Source organism: Prionailurus viverrinus, chromosome A2, assembly GCF_022837055.1.
Source record: "Prionailurus viverrinus isolate Anna chromosome A2, UM_Priviv_1.0, whole genome shotgun sequence".
Classification (NCBI taxonomy): Eukaryota; Metazoa; Chordata; class Mammalia; order Carnivora; family Felidae; genus Prionailurus; species Prionailurus viverrinus.
The window spans coordinates 81,876,968-81,894,593 of record NC_062562.1 but is presented as its reverse complement, the minus strand read 5'-3'; the positions used below and the strand labels follow the sequence as shown (position 1 = coordinate 81,894,593).

Genomic DNA, 17,626 nt, shown 5'->3' with positions numbered 1-17,626 from the left:
AGGCTTGGTGGTAGAAAACAAAAGATGACTTCACTGTCCTAGCTTAGGTAAAGGAATTTTTCATAGATCCAACTAGTTAACTAGAGTTTCGCATTGAGTTTTAGTGGTTAAGCCTAACTACTAGTAAAATCTTACTTTGCCTTGTTTGGTTTTCTTCACATATTTTTTTTACCTAGTCACCTTGCAAGAGGAGAGTGAGCCCGTCACAGGCAACATTAGGATATTACTAGATATCTTGGGTCTCCCTAACCAAACACCATTATTTATCACACTTTAACATCCATACCATAATTAGGTTCAGAGAGACCTGTGCCAGAAAGTCTCCTTCATTCTTACTTAAAATCCCACTTATTAGAAGTTCAGTGATATTATCTCCCCAAACTAGTGATTATCAAAATGCAATCAAAAGATTAGAAGCCAGACTCCTTTGTGTAATATGTTATTCATTCATTGCCATCTACCCAAAGTTCACTGTTTAATGATATGACAAGGCTGGCAGGGACTCCTAGGACCGTATTTCATGATAGCCTCTTTCAATGAAGTTAATCACACCCATATCAGTCATCTCCAGACTTATTAGGGAGGGTTGGGTCTCCACTCCTCTTCAAAAATTTTCAAAGACCTGCTTCTTTATTTCTGACCCCACTTCAGTTGGCTGCCTTCCTCCCTGTGGGCCCACTGGTCCCAGTGGCAGTGCCTATTTTACAAGTAATCATTTTTGTGTCCTTTTTTCTTTTTTTCGTTTTAATTTAACATACACAGCCTTGGATCAGGAACCATTGTCTTCCTCAGGCTTCAAGTGACCAGATCTCATGGTTCTGCTCATGCCAGGGCTACTTAATTAAGCAAGTTCCTCTGCGAAATATATGTGTTTAGATAATTGATAATATTAATTCTTAGTATTCACTTTTCCAGCCTGCAGAAAAGAACCAGACCTTTAAGAATTGGTCAAGAATTTTCATTTTGCAGACTTTACAGGTAACTTCATCAGGTCAGTTAAAACTACTTGCACATTTTTACTCTCATTCAATAGGAAAACAACTACACAATGTAGCAAATAACTGCTTTATATTTAAAAACGCATGGGATAGGGCGCCTGGGTGGCTCAGTCGGTTAAGCGTCCGACTTCAGCTCAGGTCGTGATCTCACCATCCGTGAGTTTGGGCCCCACGTTGGGCTCTGTGCTGACAGCTCGAAGCCTAGAGCCTGTTTCGGATTCTGTGTCTCCCTCTCTCTCTGCCCCTCTCCCACTCATGCTCTGTCTCTCTGTCTCTGAAAAATGAATAAACCTTAAAAAAAATTTTTTTAAAAACCTCACGGGATAGACACCTGAGAACTTCTACCTGTGTATATTGCTCATTTCCCCAACTTTTATTTCAGTGGAAACATTTTGCAGATTGAGGGAACCAGCACTTGGGCTGTAGCAGTCAAGCCAGAATGCTTTACTCTGACCTCACTCCTAAGGGAAATCCCTAAATGAGTAACAACCATCAGACAAATAGCTTTGAAAGAGATGTGGCTTAGGGTTAACTGTTAGTAATTTATACTTAATTGTGAACTGGTTTAATCTAATTATTTTTAACCCCTAGGGGAGACTGACTGACTGGAAGTATTTTGAGAGATGAGTAAAGAAAGAATAGTGACCGTTCTATAAGAGCAGAGTTAAGGCTTTGAATACCTGCATGGTCAAGGAAGGAGAAGTCCTTGAAGGAGAAGGGCCAGTGGGAAAGGGATACAAAACTACTAAGACAGTTTTAGAAGAGAGCTTCCCCTGGTTCAACTCAAAATGTTGGCTTCAATTAGGCAAAAACTAAAATGAAACTTTGTAACTCTGAGAGCCACTATGTGTTATGAATGCCATAGTCATGTATTCTGTTTTCTCAGAAAGTAGTTCTCAAAGCTTTTCATGTTTCAGGTTCATACTTACATGGAAATAAGTCTGCAGTATTGCATCTTAAGAATCCGGAGTTGTTTGCAGCCTATCTGAAGGTCCTCGAGCATTTGGTCAGTAAGCAGGACACAACCAGAAATATCCAAAATGTGCAGGTAATGGCATTTTGCTGATAACATCTCTATCGCTGAGTCAGTAATCTGAACACACAGCCAAAGTGAAGTACTGATTATTCCCATGAACTCCATCCCAGGGAAGAACAGTGAACTAGTCAGTTTGGGCTGCTGTAACAAAATACCACAGACTGGGTAATTTAAACAACAGACATTTGTTTCTCACAGTTATGGAGTCTGAGAAGTCTAAGATGAGATTGCCCACAGACTGAGGGTCTGGTGAGGACCCTCTTCCTGGTTTGCAGATGGTACTTTCATGCTGTATCTTCACAAGGCAGAGAGACAGCTCTAATTTCTTCCCATTCTTATAAAGACAGTAGTTTCATCATGGTGGCTCCACACTCATGACCTCAGTCTAAGCCTAATTAGTTCCCCAAAGCCTTACTTCCTAATGCTGTCACACTGAGAATGAGGGTTTCAACATATGAATGTGGGGGGCAGGAGGGAGGGAGACAAAAATTGAGTCCATGACAAACAGAATCACAACCCTTCCCAGCTTGTCACATGATGGGCCTATCACGCACGTTAGTGATTTAACTATTTCCAGAACACTAAAATTATGTTTCAGGTAGCAGCAATAGACTTTGTGATCTTGCTGTTATAACTTTCATATTAGAGTTCTCTATTTTGGATGGGTAACTTCATCAAAATTTCCTTAGTAATACCCATCACACCAATATGAACAATTTATGAAATGCCGCAGTAATGGAATTTGGCTTTAAACTTGAAATCCACTCTAAGGCATCATCAATTTAGAAAACTAAGTTTAATAATATAACATGTTGCAAAGCTATAAAATATATATATTGCCTGAAGTTAAACCACAGACAAGGTCAAATTGCCATGAGAAGGGATCTGGACATCTCTGATGGTTTGTGTGTAGAATAAAATGGTTCTGGAAGGGGACAAGTAGATGAAACAGATGTTTGTAGGCAGGGGAAGAAAGAGCAGAAGCCACAGACACTGCATGAATCTGACTCTGAGAAATTCTGCTGAGGGTTCCAATATCTTGAGAGTTTGCCCAGATGTTATACAGAGATAATTCAACTCTCATTCTTAGATTATTTTATTTACTCAAGGTCTAGCTTTTGAATTCATAGCTGTACTAAGACTTGCTGTGAAATCAGTGAGATTACTTTCCTCAAAGGAATTTTTTTTCCAACTGGATTTAATTTCTTATTTTAAATGTTTGAACATTCTAAAACACATGCCATGAGGCTTGGCTCTTGTTCTTAATATAAAGTTGAGGAAATTATGTAGAAAACTCTTCAGTTTGAAATGTACACTTTCCAAGTTTGGAAAATAGATGTTGTCATTGTCTAAGCATGACCTGTTTTCAGAACACGTTCAGGACCAAGGTTTAACATTGTGCCTGATTCTCACAAAAATCCCTCCATACATTCCTGCCATACTATCTTGGTCTCTGAGGATCTGATGTCATTGGGGGGAAAAAGCCCTCAGAATTATAGGCAAGACAATGAGGTGATAGAAAAGTCCAGGACAGGTAGAGCTCAGAGCACTTCGTTTTATTGATTCTGAAGGAGTGAAAAAGGAGCCTGACATTTCCTGTAGATCAGAAGCTCAAGATGTTTAATGACTGAACAGATGTTGTTGGGACTTATAGGGCTGGGAACTAGAGGTGGAGGTGACTGGGTAAATTCTTAGCTCCCAGTCCTGATCTCAGTCCTACTGAGCAGAGATTCTATTATTCCCATTTTAGCACTGGGAAGGGTGGGGTCACCGTACTACTTACCAACCTTGGAGGTTGGCTGGTTGCAAGAAAAAGCTGGCCTTCCAGGAGATGGATAAGTGACCATGCAAGATTGACCCATGGGCTTTTGAGAAACCTAGTCTAGGATGATGAGCCAGACACTAATGTGTTTTATAGCTCATCAAAAGCAATGTAGGTGGAAATATAACACTGTATGTCAACTATACTGGAATTTAAAAATTAATTGAATTTAATGCAAAAAACCAATGTAGGTAGAATATATTAGACTGGACCATAGCTTTATGATTTCTCAATGAGGGGTATTCCTATTGGCCCAAATTATGGTCACCACATCTTCTGAATGAAGATACTTATTTGACCCACAGTGGTAGTAAAGCTAAACCCTTCTTCTCTCTTACATTGAGGTTCTAGAATAATTTACTCCCTTTCCTTTTTTTCACACTAGATCTTTGATATAGGGTGATTTGTTTTATAATATCTTATTTGTGTAACATCCTCCTTAGTTTCTAGGCTGCAAGACAGTATCCACTGCACAGTGTATAGAAGAAATTCCCTCAGCTTCTCCTTACCAAAAAGCAAAAACAAAACAAACAAACAAAAAAATCCTCTGCCCAATTCCTATTCTCACCAGAGTCTTTACTTCTCTTATTCTCCTTCTTTCCCCTCTAATTAATAGAGCCACTAAGAGGCCCAGCCCCCATCTGCATCTGCTTTGTGGCCAGGGCAGTTCACAGTGAGCCATGTGTTGCCCATGTGTCCACGTGTCTGTGTGCAATGAAAACAAGAACGCTGCAGAGGGTCCATGGTCAGTGTGGCTAAGTATGCTTAGTTCCTTGACCTACTTCTAGAGCCAGATGATGCTGACCAATAAGGCATTTGGTTTCTCTAGTTCTAAACAAGTACATTATTAAACAAGAATTTTGTTGTGAACTTTCTAGATTAATTTTGTCATGATTTACCACATCTTTCCCCCCACTGCCTTCTCCTCCTTACTACAGCACAGTTAACTATGGAGGAATTAGGAGTTTCTAGCATCCTTCCGTTAATCCACTAACCACATAGAAGCTGACTTTTTAGACGAGCGAGAATGCAGGATATCTTGAGATTTCGGGTGGTGCTTTACTAAAAAGAAGCCCATCAGTGTGCACAACAGAAGACAACAGGTTGTTAATGGTCATATAGTTTCTGAGGATTTTTTAAAAAGACTTTTTGGTTTTCTTCCCTCTGCATATTTTGTTTCCCCCAAGTTTTTCCTATTAATTTGTTTTGGTCTTTATCTTCCACTTTAGAGGCTTTTCTATTATGTCTGGTAATCCTTGGCTGTCTGCTATTTATTAATAGCAGAAGGGCTACACACTGATTGGAAGGGTTAAGTGTATGATGTCGGCCTTCTCTACCTAAAGCTTCAATGGTTCTATGGATTATTAGTTGGTAAACCTCCAAATGTCAATATTTTTCTGTCTTTCATCTTGTGCTAGTCAGAGTCTCCAGAGAACAGGCTTTCAGTCTCCTGCCTGGAGGGAAAGGTCTGGCAGCCACATTCTGGATGCTATGTTGGAATAGCTGTTGAGTGTCTCTGCATTTGGCATTCAGTCACTGAATTCCTGTTTTCACTGTTGTACTCAAACTCTGAATTTGCATGGTATCTCCCAGCCCAGCAAGCCACTATTTTACTATCGGTAGAACAAATAATAGAGCAATTTTGCCCCCCAGAGGACATTTGGCATTATCTGGAGACATTTTTTATTGTCACAATAAGGGGGTGGGGGGGACCTGGTGCTACTGGCATATAGTGGGTAGAGAATAAGAATGCTGTTGAGAGAGCCAAAGCATAAGAGAACAAACTGAGGGTTGATGGCGGATGGGAGGGAGGGGAGGCTGGGTGATGGGTACTGAGGAGGGGCACCTTTTGGGACGAGCACTGGGTGTTTGATGGAAACCAATTTGACAATAAATTTCATATTAAAAAAAAGAATGCTGTTAAACATTCTACAGGGCCATGTACAGAATAACCCCCCACTACAAAAGAATTATCTCATCCAAAATATCAATAATGCCAGGGTTGAGAAATCTGGGAAATTTAGGAAATAAGTATCCAGTCTTTTGGTGAAGGTAGAGAAGGGTAGTTGCCCAGAGGTGTGAGGTAGAGGAGGAGATCTAGGATCTGTCTACTTCTCAAGAACTCTTAACCCAGTCTTCCTTATTTTAGCCACCCTCTCCACCCAGTTCCAAAGGTAAACAGTGCCACCAAGTTTGAAGATCATGGTATAAATCAATCTTTTCCCCCACAGTTTTCTCTGTTGCTGGCTTAGGATTCAAACTGCCTCTGTCTGCTAAATTCTATTGGTCGATCTGGTTTCAAGCTTCCAAAACTTTCTTGATCTTGTCTCTTCTGTTTTCCCTACCAACAGTTCTTCTGTAGGTCTATAAGGTTTTAAGAGGGAACAAAATTATATGTGTATATTCAATCTACCGTATTAATCCAGAATCAGAGATCTCTATTTCTTGACATGGAAATATGTCCATAGTGTATAAAGAAAAAGAAAGTAGGCTACAATGTCTTTTGGAAAGTATGATTCTATTCTTAAAAAAAAAAAGACAAAAACAAACCTTCTATAACTATTTCTAATCTCTGTGTACATAGAAACAGTTCTAGAAGATAAGTATAAAATGCCAACACCGGTTATGTCTGGATGGTGGTATGACAACAGATTTTTAGTTTCTCCTTTTTGTTTTTATATGTAGTCCAGAGATTTTACAATAAGTGCATATTTCTTTTATAAACAGATGTCAAAAAAATTATCAAACACTAGAAATAAGAATGAAGATGATTACATGTATTTTCAGTGTCATACTGGAACATCTTTAACAGGCTCACCAGAGGAATTCTATAAGGAATTATGTCTTTGTTTGGCATAATTAGTACTGGTTAGGGCCTAAAGTCGATGAAGTTACATGTTATAACTTGTTATATTTTTGTCCAGGGGAGATGAAAATTATTTCTTTCTGGTAGAAACTCTAAATCCAAGGTTATGGATTTATTACCTTATAGGACATTAACCAACTTTGGATCTAACCTAAAAATCATATTCCAACATTCTTTTTCTTCAGTTCCTATAAAAAGTTTGATCAAATGCTGTATGAACTGGTTTTACCATTTTGCTGGTCCTCTCATTAATGAATTCATAAATCTTGACACGTTTTTATATTTGAATGGGAATTGTTTTTAACTTTTTGAAAATTCTACTTTAACACAAATGAAGTCATAAAGCCATTTCCCAGTTGAGGAAAGAGAAAAAAAAATGTAATGAATACCTCAGGCATAGCAAAGAAAACAAATTCTATGATGACACTGACCCCTGACTGCTACCCTGCCTGGGTTCCTTGTCTGTGTTTCAACTGGACACATCTGAGCTCTGACTCCTGCACTTACCTTTGGACAGCCAGCAATGCTGAGAGATGTGAGGGAAACGCAATAAATGGCCAGTGCTTTAATAATCTCATTTGACAGCTGGGAGCAATAAGAGACATCCAAGTGTTCTAAGATCAGTGAGCCTTTGCAGAACGCCTGCAAGAAATTTCAAAGTCAAAGATTTTTTTTTCTTTTTTTTCTCTTAGTCTTTATTAATCTAGAGCCATCTTACCCACAGCAGCTTGCTTAGTATGCATGTCAGTCCCTGAAGTATAGATGTGTTACATCTTGTTGAAAAAAAAAAAGAAGAAAAAGCTATTACATCCATTTTTTTTTAAACAAAAGATACTCACACACCAGCCTAACAGCTTAGTAGTATACAAATTCCTGTTAGCGGAATTTGGTATTCCTGACATTAGTGCTGAGATTTTACCCATATGGTTAGTAATTATTAAAGTTATATTCAGCCAAATGAGTGGAGGAAAAGAATCTAGAGGGGAGAATTAGATGGCAGACACTGTGGGGTAATGTAGTGGGAAGACCACGGTCTTTGGAATCAGGCAGACCTTAGCAACTCCATCTTTCTGAGCCTTAGTTTCTTCTTTTTTAAATCAGGGAAAATAATATCCACCCTCTAGCATTGTTCTGAGATACCAAAATGTTCATCTGAAATTTCTAGGGCTAGAAAAATCCTGGAAATCATTGGAAATTCTTCCCTTTACCTTAGTAGTTATTAATTTTCATTCTCACTTTTCAGTTAAATAAAGACAAGAACTGAGTGATAAGAAGAATCCATGAGGAAAAAGTTTACAACCAAGCAGTTATACAAAAACAAAATGATCCACAAAAGTAAAATTGCAGTTGTAAAAATATACTAAGATGAATAGGAATTAGAAACCATGACCAATTCCAGATATTGTACTTAACAAAAGTCCCTCCCCCAAATTATAAAAATTAGAAATTATCAACATGTGCTTAGTCACTTTAGAGGTTTTTCCTTATTGGAAAACAGCTCAAATTCTTAAAGTACTAAATTAGAGACTTCAGTAAATGATACTTTACCATTAATATTAGATTTTAGTAACTAGTGGCTTACTAATAAGGCGTTGCTTATTTGTATGTAAAAATGGATGTCCATTGGACTACATGTCATTTTCCTTTCAGAACTGAGGGAAGGACCTGAGCTGTTGGATCACTTGATGCCATCAGGATGACTCCAGAGGTAAGACAACCAGTGGGCCTCCCTCCCACTTGACTATGCCAGTTTCTCATCATTTTAGCCCTAAGGAAGACTGGAAAGAACTAGTCAGTCCACTATTTTCTTTAGCAAGTTATAAAAGAGGCAAAATTTCCATGAGAGGCAGTTTAGCATAGGAAGTAAAAAATAGTACTAAAAGATATTGGTGATTTAACCCTCAATCATGATCTTTTCCTGACCAGAATAGCCAACAGTGATTCCTTTTTCCTCTGACCTCATGCAGAATTTGTCTTCTTCAATTGATTCAGCAGTTACAGTATTTGATTTACTCCTGTATTGTGGCTAACTTCGTATGGAGATCAGTCTTCTTTAGCAACTAAGTGATGACAAAAATTGGAAGGGGCAGCTTGTCATTAGATAGTGAGGTCCCTGTCATTGGAGATAATCAAGCATAGAGAGAATGCCCAGTGGTGGTGCAAGGGGAATCTGACTTTGAAGGACTGGAATGATTGGTCTTAAATCTCAGCTTGGAGATTCAACAGCTTTTTCAGTGAGAATGCAGTAAGTCTCTCAGAGGTATTGTGTGGAATTCTGCTAGCTTTTTTATACCCTCTTTCACAAGCATCATATTTAGGATGCAGTAGGTTCTCAATAAATACTAGTTGGTTGATCCATCCTTTATAAGCATCTTTGAGAATATAAAGAATTCTGTTTTAATGATACAGGAATTCTTATGTCACAGGAGTAGGGTAACATTGTTTTCTACTTAGAAAATGGACAGAGTTCAGGGAACCATACAAAATTCAAGGTGGGAAGGAATATTTAAACTAAGAATAATTTATTAAAAGATGAAACAAAATTTGAAGGGAGATTCAAGGCACTTAGTGTCTGAAAACCCTTTCAGTAACATCTGTCAATGTCTTGCACTGCTTGAATCAGTTCTGCTTTAAGTCTTAAAAAAAAAAACAAACCTCTAATAGTCTTTGAAGTTGAACTTTCTCAGAGGTTTTAAAATTAAAGAATAACATAAAAACATATTAGAAGGTCTATGATACACTCATGGTAGCATTTTCATCCATGGAAAATCTGAGGCATAAAGACTGGACTCAGGCTTTATGCTTGGCATAAGTCAGTGCAGATCTGAGAAGTCAGTCAGACCCTCTCCTCTCTTTGTAATTCACATTTTCCTTAAGACACATATAAGTCATAAGTAAGTTAAGTCTGCAGGCATGTTTCAACATAACCACTCATGAAATTCCATTTCTCCCCTACCGATAAGGTTATTTTATGCTTTTCTGGCTCCAGTGATACAGATTCATATATATTTATCAATGCTGTTGATTTTCTTTTCTTAGAAAATGTCAGACTAAGCTTCTTCTAAGATGAAATATTTTACAGTGAAAATGGGGAGAAAATACAAAAGTTATCAAGTTTGGCTCCCATCCCACATATCAACCAGTTTTGCTGTGGGTTAACAATCTTGAAGAAAACTTCCAAATGTCTTTAAATCATTTCTTCTGTCTATCTTCGCAGCTGAGTCATAGTGTGGGAAGACTTACTGACTACATTCCTAAACTGGGTATGTAGAGGAGACTGAGTTCCACTAACATTTATTGATTGTCACAATAATGTGCTTCTGCCAAAATCCTGACTTAAGCCACCTCAACAGGTGGCAGCTCTCGGTCTCAAAAAAGCTCCCCCTCGTGGTGCATACCCATTTTTGGACTATTTGCTTCATTTTTTCTTTTTCCCAATTAAAAATCTTGGGAAAATCTTGTAATGTCAAAAACCATTTTCTGTAATGAAGACTATTTTTGGCTGCTTCAAAGGCTACAATGTACAACGTCTACAATTTTAAGTTATAAACTGAATTCAAAACTTCAGTTTGTTGGGCCTCCTATATCCTACCAAACATAGACTTGCTTTCACTAGGCATTAGAGCAGATGGATGTAGATGTGGCCAGGGCACACTGAGCTGGGAAATCTGGGCATTGCCACCAGAACTAAATTCTACAGAGCCCAACGCCTCACTGCTAGCAAAATGCCTCTCCTGTATTCCCACTCTCCCTGCCAGGGAAACCAGGCTGAGCAAGGCTCAGCATACTTCTTAGTATGCTTAGTAAATATGGAGGGGATTCTTAAAGGGCAAAGGCCAAAACCCAAAACAGGCATTTCCGAAGATGCTTTCATGATGCAATTTGTTACCTAATTATATGGTGATTTGGGAGATAAGCTGTAGTTCAAGCCAGCTCAAATGTGGCTAACTCCACAAACTTTTCCCCAGTTCCTTCCTCTGGAAGAAATGCCTCTTCCAAATCCCTATAGCTTTTAACTTTTTTGTCTTTCTCACTTTCTACTTGTATTATAGCTATTTACATAATTTATCTCCTGCATTCACTGCAGCTTCTTGAGAGCAGAATCCATGTCTAATTTAACTCTTGCGGCCCCAACATCTAGCATGCAAAAGAGGTTCAAGATGAGAGAGTGTCCGAAGGGAATGGAAAATGCTGCTTAGCACAGGAGTAAGGAAAATGAGCTCCCATAGATTGCTCTTAGGACACTAAGTCCAGTCCTTCCTCACACCCTGTTTAATAACTGCAGTTCTGAAGGTGGCTAAGAGCACAGAGTCTGGGGTCCACCAGCCTAAGTTCATATCCTGCCACTTAGAAGTTTGTGTCTCTGGATAAATTACCCTACCTCTCAATTCCTCAATGATCTCATCTGCAACAGGAGAATAACATGGTACCTTAATATGACACCTACTTCATGGATTTGTAGGGAGAATTAAGTGAGTTAATATGAATACAGCAACTGAACAGTAGCTGGCACATAGTAAGCAGTCGGTAAGTAGTAGTCATAAAAAGAGATCAAATGTGGGGAAATTAAACAACAGAAAGGGTAAGCACTCAAAGAGAACGTATATCGGAAAGAAGACCTGGAAAAGCATAACAAAAAAAATACCCTTGAGTTAGAATTTGTGGGGAGAAATTTCCAGAACAGTTTCAGGTTTTAGACTCTATCTCCAAAATAAAAATAAGCCCGGATTGGGCTACTCAAAGGTCAATCAGGCATTTCTCTTGTGGACTGTAAGATAACCTACACTTTTTCCATTTTTCTAAGATAAGTAAAATTAAATGGGTGCCCAGTGGCCCAGTTACCTGGAACTTCCCCAGGGGTTTCTTTGGGATAAGAAAGGCAGGGAAATTATCTAAGCTTATACTAATCAGCCTGAAAGAATTGATAGGTTTCTGTTTACACAGCCAGCCACTCCACTTGTTCTCTTTCTCATTCTTTCCCAAGAAAATGGCAACTCAGAACTTTCACTCCGAGGGCTAAGTCATACTGTCCTCCTGTGACCTCTTCCATTTAAAGATCTCTAGGAAATAATGAGTTCATGAGCCATCGGTGCTGCTTTGATCTCCCATTTGGGGGGGTAATGAACTAAGAGATGATGTAATCAAGGGAGGTTACTGGTTCAGCAGAAAACTTAAGGGGCCTGAAGTTGGGTTTGTGATCTTCAGAAAGTTACTTAACCTCAAGTTGTCTCATCTATAAGCAAATGGAAACAACCGTTAACCTATCTCACAGGCTTATTGGAAGATAATGTACTCCAAAAGTACTTGACAGACACAGCACCCTTTACAAATCTTGGTTTTTGCCTCTCAGCAGTGGAACCAGAGAGGTCTTAGAACAATATGGTCTGCCGTTTAAGACCCCTGAGAGCACATCCTCACTATCTTCCATATGTTGAAGGCTTTCAGATGAGGAAATGTCATGTGCTAAATTTAACTGGAAGCTAAGAGAGAGGACAATTAGAAGTCATAATATGGAAAAATCATAGCTTGTGTGAGATATGCCACAGGTACTCAGTTCATGTCAGGTGAGGCTTAGTAAGCAAGGCCTAGGCACGCTATATGACAGAAAGATCAAACACAGATTGGCCACTTATATTTAAGAAGCAAAAGAAGCATAAACTCATACTCTTGTGGGAAAGTGGAATTTTGATGTTTGTTTTTTGTGCCCCCCCCCCTTTTTTTTTTACCTTCATACAATCTGACAGTTTTTATTTAACTTTTGGCAAGTTTCATCTTACACAGGATAAACTCATGTTCCAGGGACAGCTTACATGTTGGGAGAGTCCTCCAAAGGATTATCTTCCTTTTGACATATTCTCTTATAGTTCTTCTCTGTGGATGCTCAACATGAAAATAACAGATGTGTGCTTTCATTTAGCAAGTCTATCTGCTTCACTTGTCCAAAAATAGTTCTCCCCAGTGGGAGAGGGCAAGAAGCCAGGATTGGTGTTGGGTATTCTCAGTTTCGGCTATTTATCAGCCAAAGAAACATGGTACCCATGACTCCAGTATCCCTTGGAACCTTACAGACTGTGGGAAAACAACAAGCTGTCAAATCCCACATCCTCTGAAGTCTTGCAAATTTCTAATTCTATTGAATTGCCTCCACAATTGGGAACACACTAGGTTGAGGAACAACAGAGAATACTGAGCTTATTTCTTTTGCTCACAGCCTTAGGTAGAGAGAATAATGCCTAAGTGTCTTCTGGGACCTTGTGACTCTCTGTTAATTCCAAGTGTCTTAGGTGTGTTGGTTATGTTGTTCTATTATAGATTCTAGGAGACAGTTCTTGGTATGGATATCTATGAAGCACAGATTTCTGTAACAAAGATCTTAGTTGCTCTAGGTTTTGTTGGAGTTGCTTTTTCCACAAGGTAGCAGATACCTTCCTCTTAATTCTACCACAGGAATTCCATAGTTTCCTCTCCCCAAACCCTGTAAAATGATTCTACACCTGGGACCTTCTGGGATCTTCATCACAGAGAGTTTAGTCACTTATTTCCTAATAGTAACCTGGAATATTGGAGGAGGCAAAGAATTTTAATGAGCAGTATGGCCAAGAGACAGTGTCCAGATGTCTGAATGTCCTATCTCCCCACACAGAAGATTTCAGAGCTTCCACTGTATCAAAGGCCAAAGAGTAAAGCCATTTTGGAAAAGGATCCTCTGTTTGTTGCTTCCCTCACAACCCATAAACATAACTATATCCCTGGAGAAGAGGTGGAGTTATTGAAATCTCATTCTTTGACAGTTTTTGAATGATTTAATCTTAGAAACCAAATAGAAATCAATGTTGGTTTTTTAAAAAATTGTTGCTATGTGGAACCAACACATCTAATCCATCTTTGGCATTATAAGTCAGTACATGTCAAAGGCCACTAAAACCTCTAAACCACCAAGGGGGTGGAGTCTTTCAACTGATGAGAATGATTGATGAAAATCTTGCATGAGCAACATTTTATAACTAGTCAGAAAGTTTAGTGATTCAAAGTAAGAGTTTGAGATCAGAAACGAGTCTCTGGAACATAATCCACTTGCTCCTAGGTAAGAATGAACCCGACGTGGATGTTAGGTCAAGACATGAACCCAGTTCTTCTTACAATTTATAGAGAAATGTCCAAAAGAGACTGTCAATGGGCCATTCTTGGAGAGGAGGACTCAGAAATGTTGCTGAATGTTGCAGGTACTCCTAGGCCTTTTTGACTTGATGAGTATCCATGTTTGCTCCTCAGTTATAAGAGTTTCAGTTCTCTGGCACAGGTAATGCAGGATACAGGACAGAGAACCCTGAACCCTCGGTCCCCACTTGGACTCAGCCTGGAGCAGCCTCACATCTACAGAACCCCTTGACTTGCTGAACAGTCCTGGATTGGGCTGAAAACCAATTGAATAGTAATGGATCTTAGTCTGCTGCTCTCCCAGCCACAGAGTAGCTCTTGATTCACCCATGCAGCCACCCTTCCCAGTCCTTATTCCTTGATCCCTCTTCTCTACATCTCTATTTACAAATCAAGATAAATCAGTTACAAAGTAAAGGTCAAATAAAAAATAAAATCAAAAGTTTGTAACAAGAGAATGGATAAAAGATGTTAAAGGTTAAAAGACAAAAGGAACTCGTAATCTCAAGTGTCCAAGCACTTAGGTCAAGATTAAGGGTCTCAAAAAAGAAAGACGGTAAGAGAACAGTGAGAGAAGTGGATGTTCTAGCATCTCTACCACTGCTTATACCCCATAAACAAAAGTTGTCAAATATTTTTGTGATCATCAGAGAATATGACATTATCCTAGGCTACAACTAGGTTTTTAAAATTCATCAGTGGTGCCATTTGGGAGATGTCAGTAAACTGCTTGACAAGGATATATGCAACAAATCAGGCAGAAAAGACACTAGAGAGTAGATAAGGCTGAACCATTACCACATGCCTCTTATTTTTCTTATGTAGTTATAAATACACCCACTGCATTCTGGCTGCAGGGCTTTAAAACACAGATATCCATCTCTATCAGAGTCTTTTGAGATATGTATATATATACACATAATAAAAGGTAAGAGGAGGCCATGTTTGGGTTTGAAGAACAGTGATATTTATCTAAGTCTGAATCTTCTCCTCCTCCCCAAACCATAAAATCTATAGAGGGAACAAACAAAACTACACAGTACCCATATTCTCCCTATTAGAAGACAGAGAACAACTACAACCTTCGAATTACCTGTAAGTAGAGTAAAAACATATTCCCACGGAGCTCCCTTAGCCTGCCTGCAGCCACTACAAGCCTATGGATTGAGAGAGTGGGAAAGGGGACTCTGTCCTAAGAGTATAAGGGTAAAGAGAGCTTAGAGAGGAAGCACAGACAGAATCACTCACAAAGAAGAGAAAGTGCAAAACTAAACGTCAAAATACTAAATAGGACTTGGTAGTTCATAGCACTGGCTACATGACTTAGCTATGGGAAAGAGCTTGAAAATGAGGGTACCATAAATCTCCCAGGCAGCCAAGTCAGATGGACGGATGTCATCCGTAACCATGTCTTCACTTCCAAGCCTACTGAAACTCAACAGTTCCATGGATTTTACTACTTAAATGTTCTCCAATCCATTCCCTTCTCTCTAGTCTCACTGTTACTGTCCTTGTAGGCCTGCCACTCTCTCTCCTGGACTATAATAAAATCCTCTTACCTTATATTCTTTCTATAAATCTTGAGAGCTGTCCTCTTTCCCCTCTACCCTCAGTCTAAATTCCACATTTCTTCTTAAAGTGATCTTCCAGTGGGTAAGCTTTCCCTGGCATTTCCACGCTGAATTAAGTACCACAACTGAATCCTTCTGGAGATTTCTTTATTACAGTATATTAGCTAGAATTATCACTTTGGAATTAGACATTATACCCTAGCTCATGTGTTTATTTGTTTCATGACTTTGGGCAAAATTCTTAACCTCTTTGAACCTCGATTTCCTTATCTATAAAATCGAATTAAAAGTATTACCTACTTCATAAGGTACTTAATTAATACACAGGAAATACTTAGAACATGCCTTGCATATAGTACATGCTAAATTAACATTAGCCAACAATCAGCACATGGTATTGGATTTTTCTTTTTATAAGCCTACCTATTTGACTAGGCCTTGACTTATTAAAAAAAATTTTAGAATGATTTTTGTTTTAAAAAAACTGACAGATTACCTCAGTGTCCACTGCATAGAAAATCCAGTTCACATGTTCTTAGTTCAATCACTGAGCAAGATTTTCACAAAATAAATCTGAATGAGACAATTTGAATATTTTCTTCCATGAAGGCATGGAGTTATTCATCTACGTTGAACATCATCATTTCAGTTTTTGCCAACTCAGTGATTGCAAATCCTGGGGTTGTACTAAGGAAACTTAAGAATCTTTATGAATGGACACGACCAAAGTACCTGAACTTTGGGGCAGCCGTAGGCTCTGTCTGTATGAGCACAGCTAGCTCACCAGGCTGCACACTGCAGGGAGTTCAAAGAGAGCAAGCTCCCGACGCCAAGGGCAGTGCTCAGCACCGATGGCTGCCCACCTGCCCAGCTCGCCAATAGCTTTCTGCTCTTGGCTCCTGAGCCCTCCAGTTCCTGACTTCATTCCTGGACTCTAAAGGTCTGATTCAGGCCTAATTTACATTTATCATCCCTTTTGGTTGTTATTGATGCAGCCAGCATCCATGAATCCAGAAGCAATGTTCCAGACTTGCAGTTTCCAGTCTGTCCTGAGAGTTTGGAACTTATCACTTCTATCCTCAAAAGAAGAAAAAAGGTGAGTGAACTGAAAATCAACAACTCTTCTTAGATCTGTCAGATAATTGCGGTCACAAAGCAAACCACACTCTGAAAACTGGAAAGACAGGTGAATACAGAGAATCAGGGCTTACTAGGAGCAGAAGCCAGTGGCTGAAGCCAGTATCAGCTGGAACATTTAAAGGGCTGTTGACTAACTGCCAGAAACTGAGAGTAGATTAGTTTGAGAGAAAAGTTTCTGAGGCCCAGCCTTAGCTGAGCCCCCATGCTTTCATGAGCTTATCCAGGAGACCCACCAACTTCTCAGGATGAAGATCAGAGAAAAATGCCCTCATGCTTCCTACACGGGGAGAGGGAAAGTAATCATTGTAAGATACCTCCAGAACATCTGTTCTCATTAACAAAAGCTTGACCTCAAGGGATACTGTTTTACCAGAACCTACCCAACACGGGTTTTATGAGAGCTAATCCAGCAAAGGGTCAGGGAAATACCCAAATCCAGCCCCTCTCACCTTATTGTCTTACCTCAGTGTAGCAGAGGCAGGGAGAGGGGTTGGAAGCACTTGTAAAGATCACTGTCCTGGGACACAGGCCCATTTGAAGACCGAGACTTAATCATATAAATATAGAATGAGACCTCCCACAACACATCTAACTACCACACAAATAGTGTTCCTGCATAATAACACCTTAACAAAAAAGATTAGAAATCACACAAAATATGCTCTCAGGGTAAGATGGAATTAAACTAGAAATCACTAAATAAATAAGTAAATAAATATTTTTTTTAAAAAAGTAAATAAACTAGAAATCACACAGACATCTAGAAAATCCTAAAATATTCAGAAGTTGAGCAACACATTTCTAAATAAACATGGGTCAAAGAAGTCTCAAGAGAAAATTTATGCATATTGAAAAAATATGTTTAATATCATAATCCCAGTGAAAAACAGCGATCCAATTTCTTTTTAACTGGTTTGTTCTCTTATTCTATTTTCAAGAAAATAGCAATTGTATTTATGTAGTGTTCTAGATTTTTTAAATGCTTTTACATATGTAAATTTATTTAGTCATTTATATTTAAGTGCCTCTGAAAAA

General features: G+C 38.9%; 1 protein-coding gene and 1 long non-coding RNA gene across 6 annotated transcripts in view; one reads left to right on the top strand and one right to left on the bottom strand.

Moving 5' to 3' along the window:
- Window positions 1–17,626, bottom strand: part of FBXL13 (F-box and leucine rich repeat protein 13) — a 217,356-nt gene that overhangs the window by 8,317 nt on the left and 191,413 nt on the right. For 4 of the 5 annotated variants that reach the window (XM_047825866.1, XM_047825876.1, XM_047825898.1 and 1 more), the window contains 2 exons: window positions 7,230–7,364; window positions 1,928–2,091 (listed from right to left, as the gene is read on the bottom strand). In XM_047825866.1, coding sequence (XP_047681822.1) covers window positions 1,928–2,091; window positions 7,230–7,364 — 299 coding nt within the window. The remainder of the gene's footprint in view (window positions 1–1,927; window positions 2,092–7,229; window positions 7,365–17,626) is intronic. The other variant, XM_047825891.1, reaches the window with a different exon arrangement.
- On the top strand, window positions 915–16,505 carry LOC125148138 (uncharacterized). The gene is made up of 4 exons (XR_007145434.1): window positions 915–991; window positions 1,916–2,046; window positions 8,373–8,430; window positions 16,447–16,505. It is a non-coding gene; the product is annotated as an uncharacterized LOC125148138 (long non-coding RNA).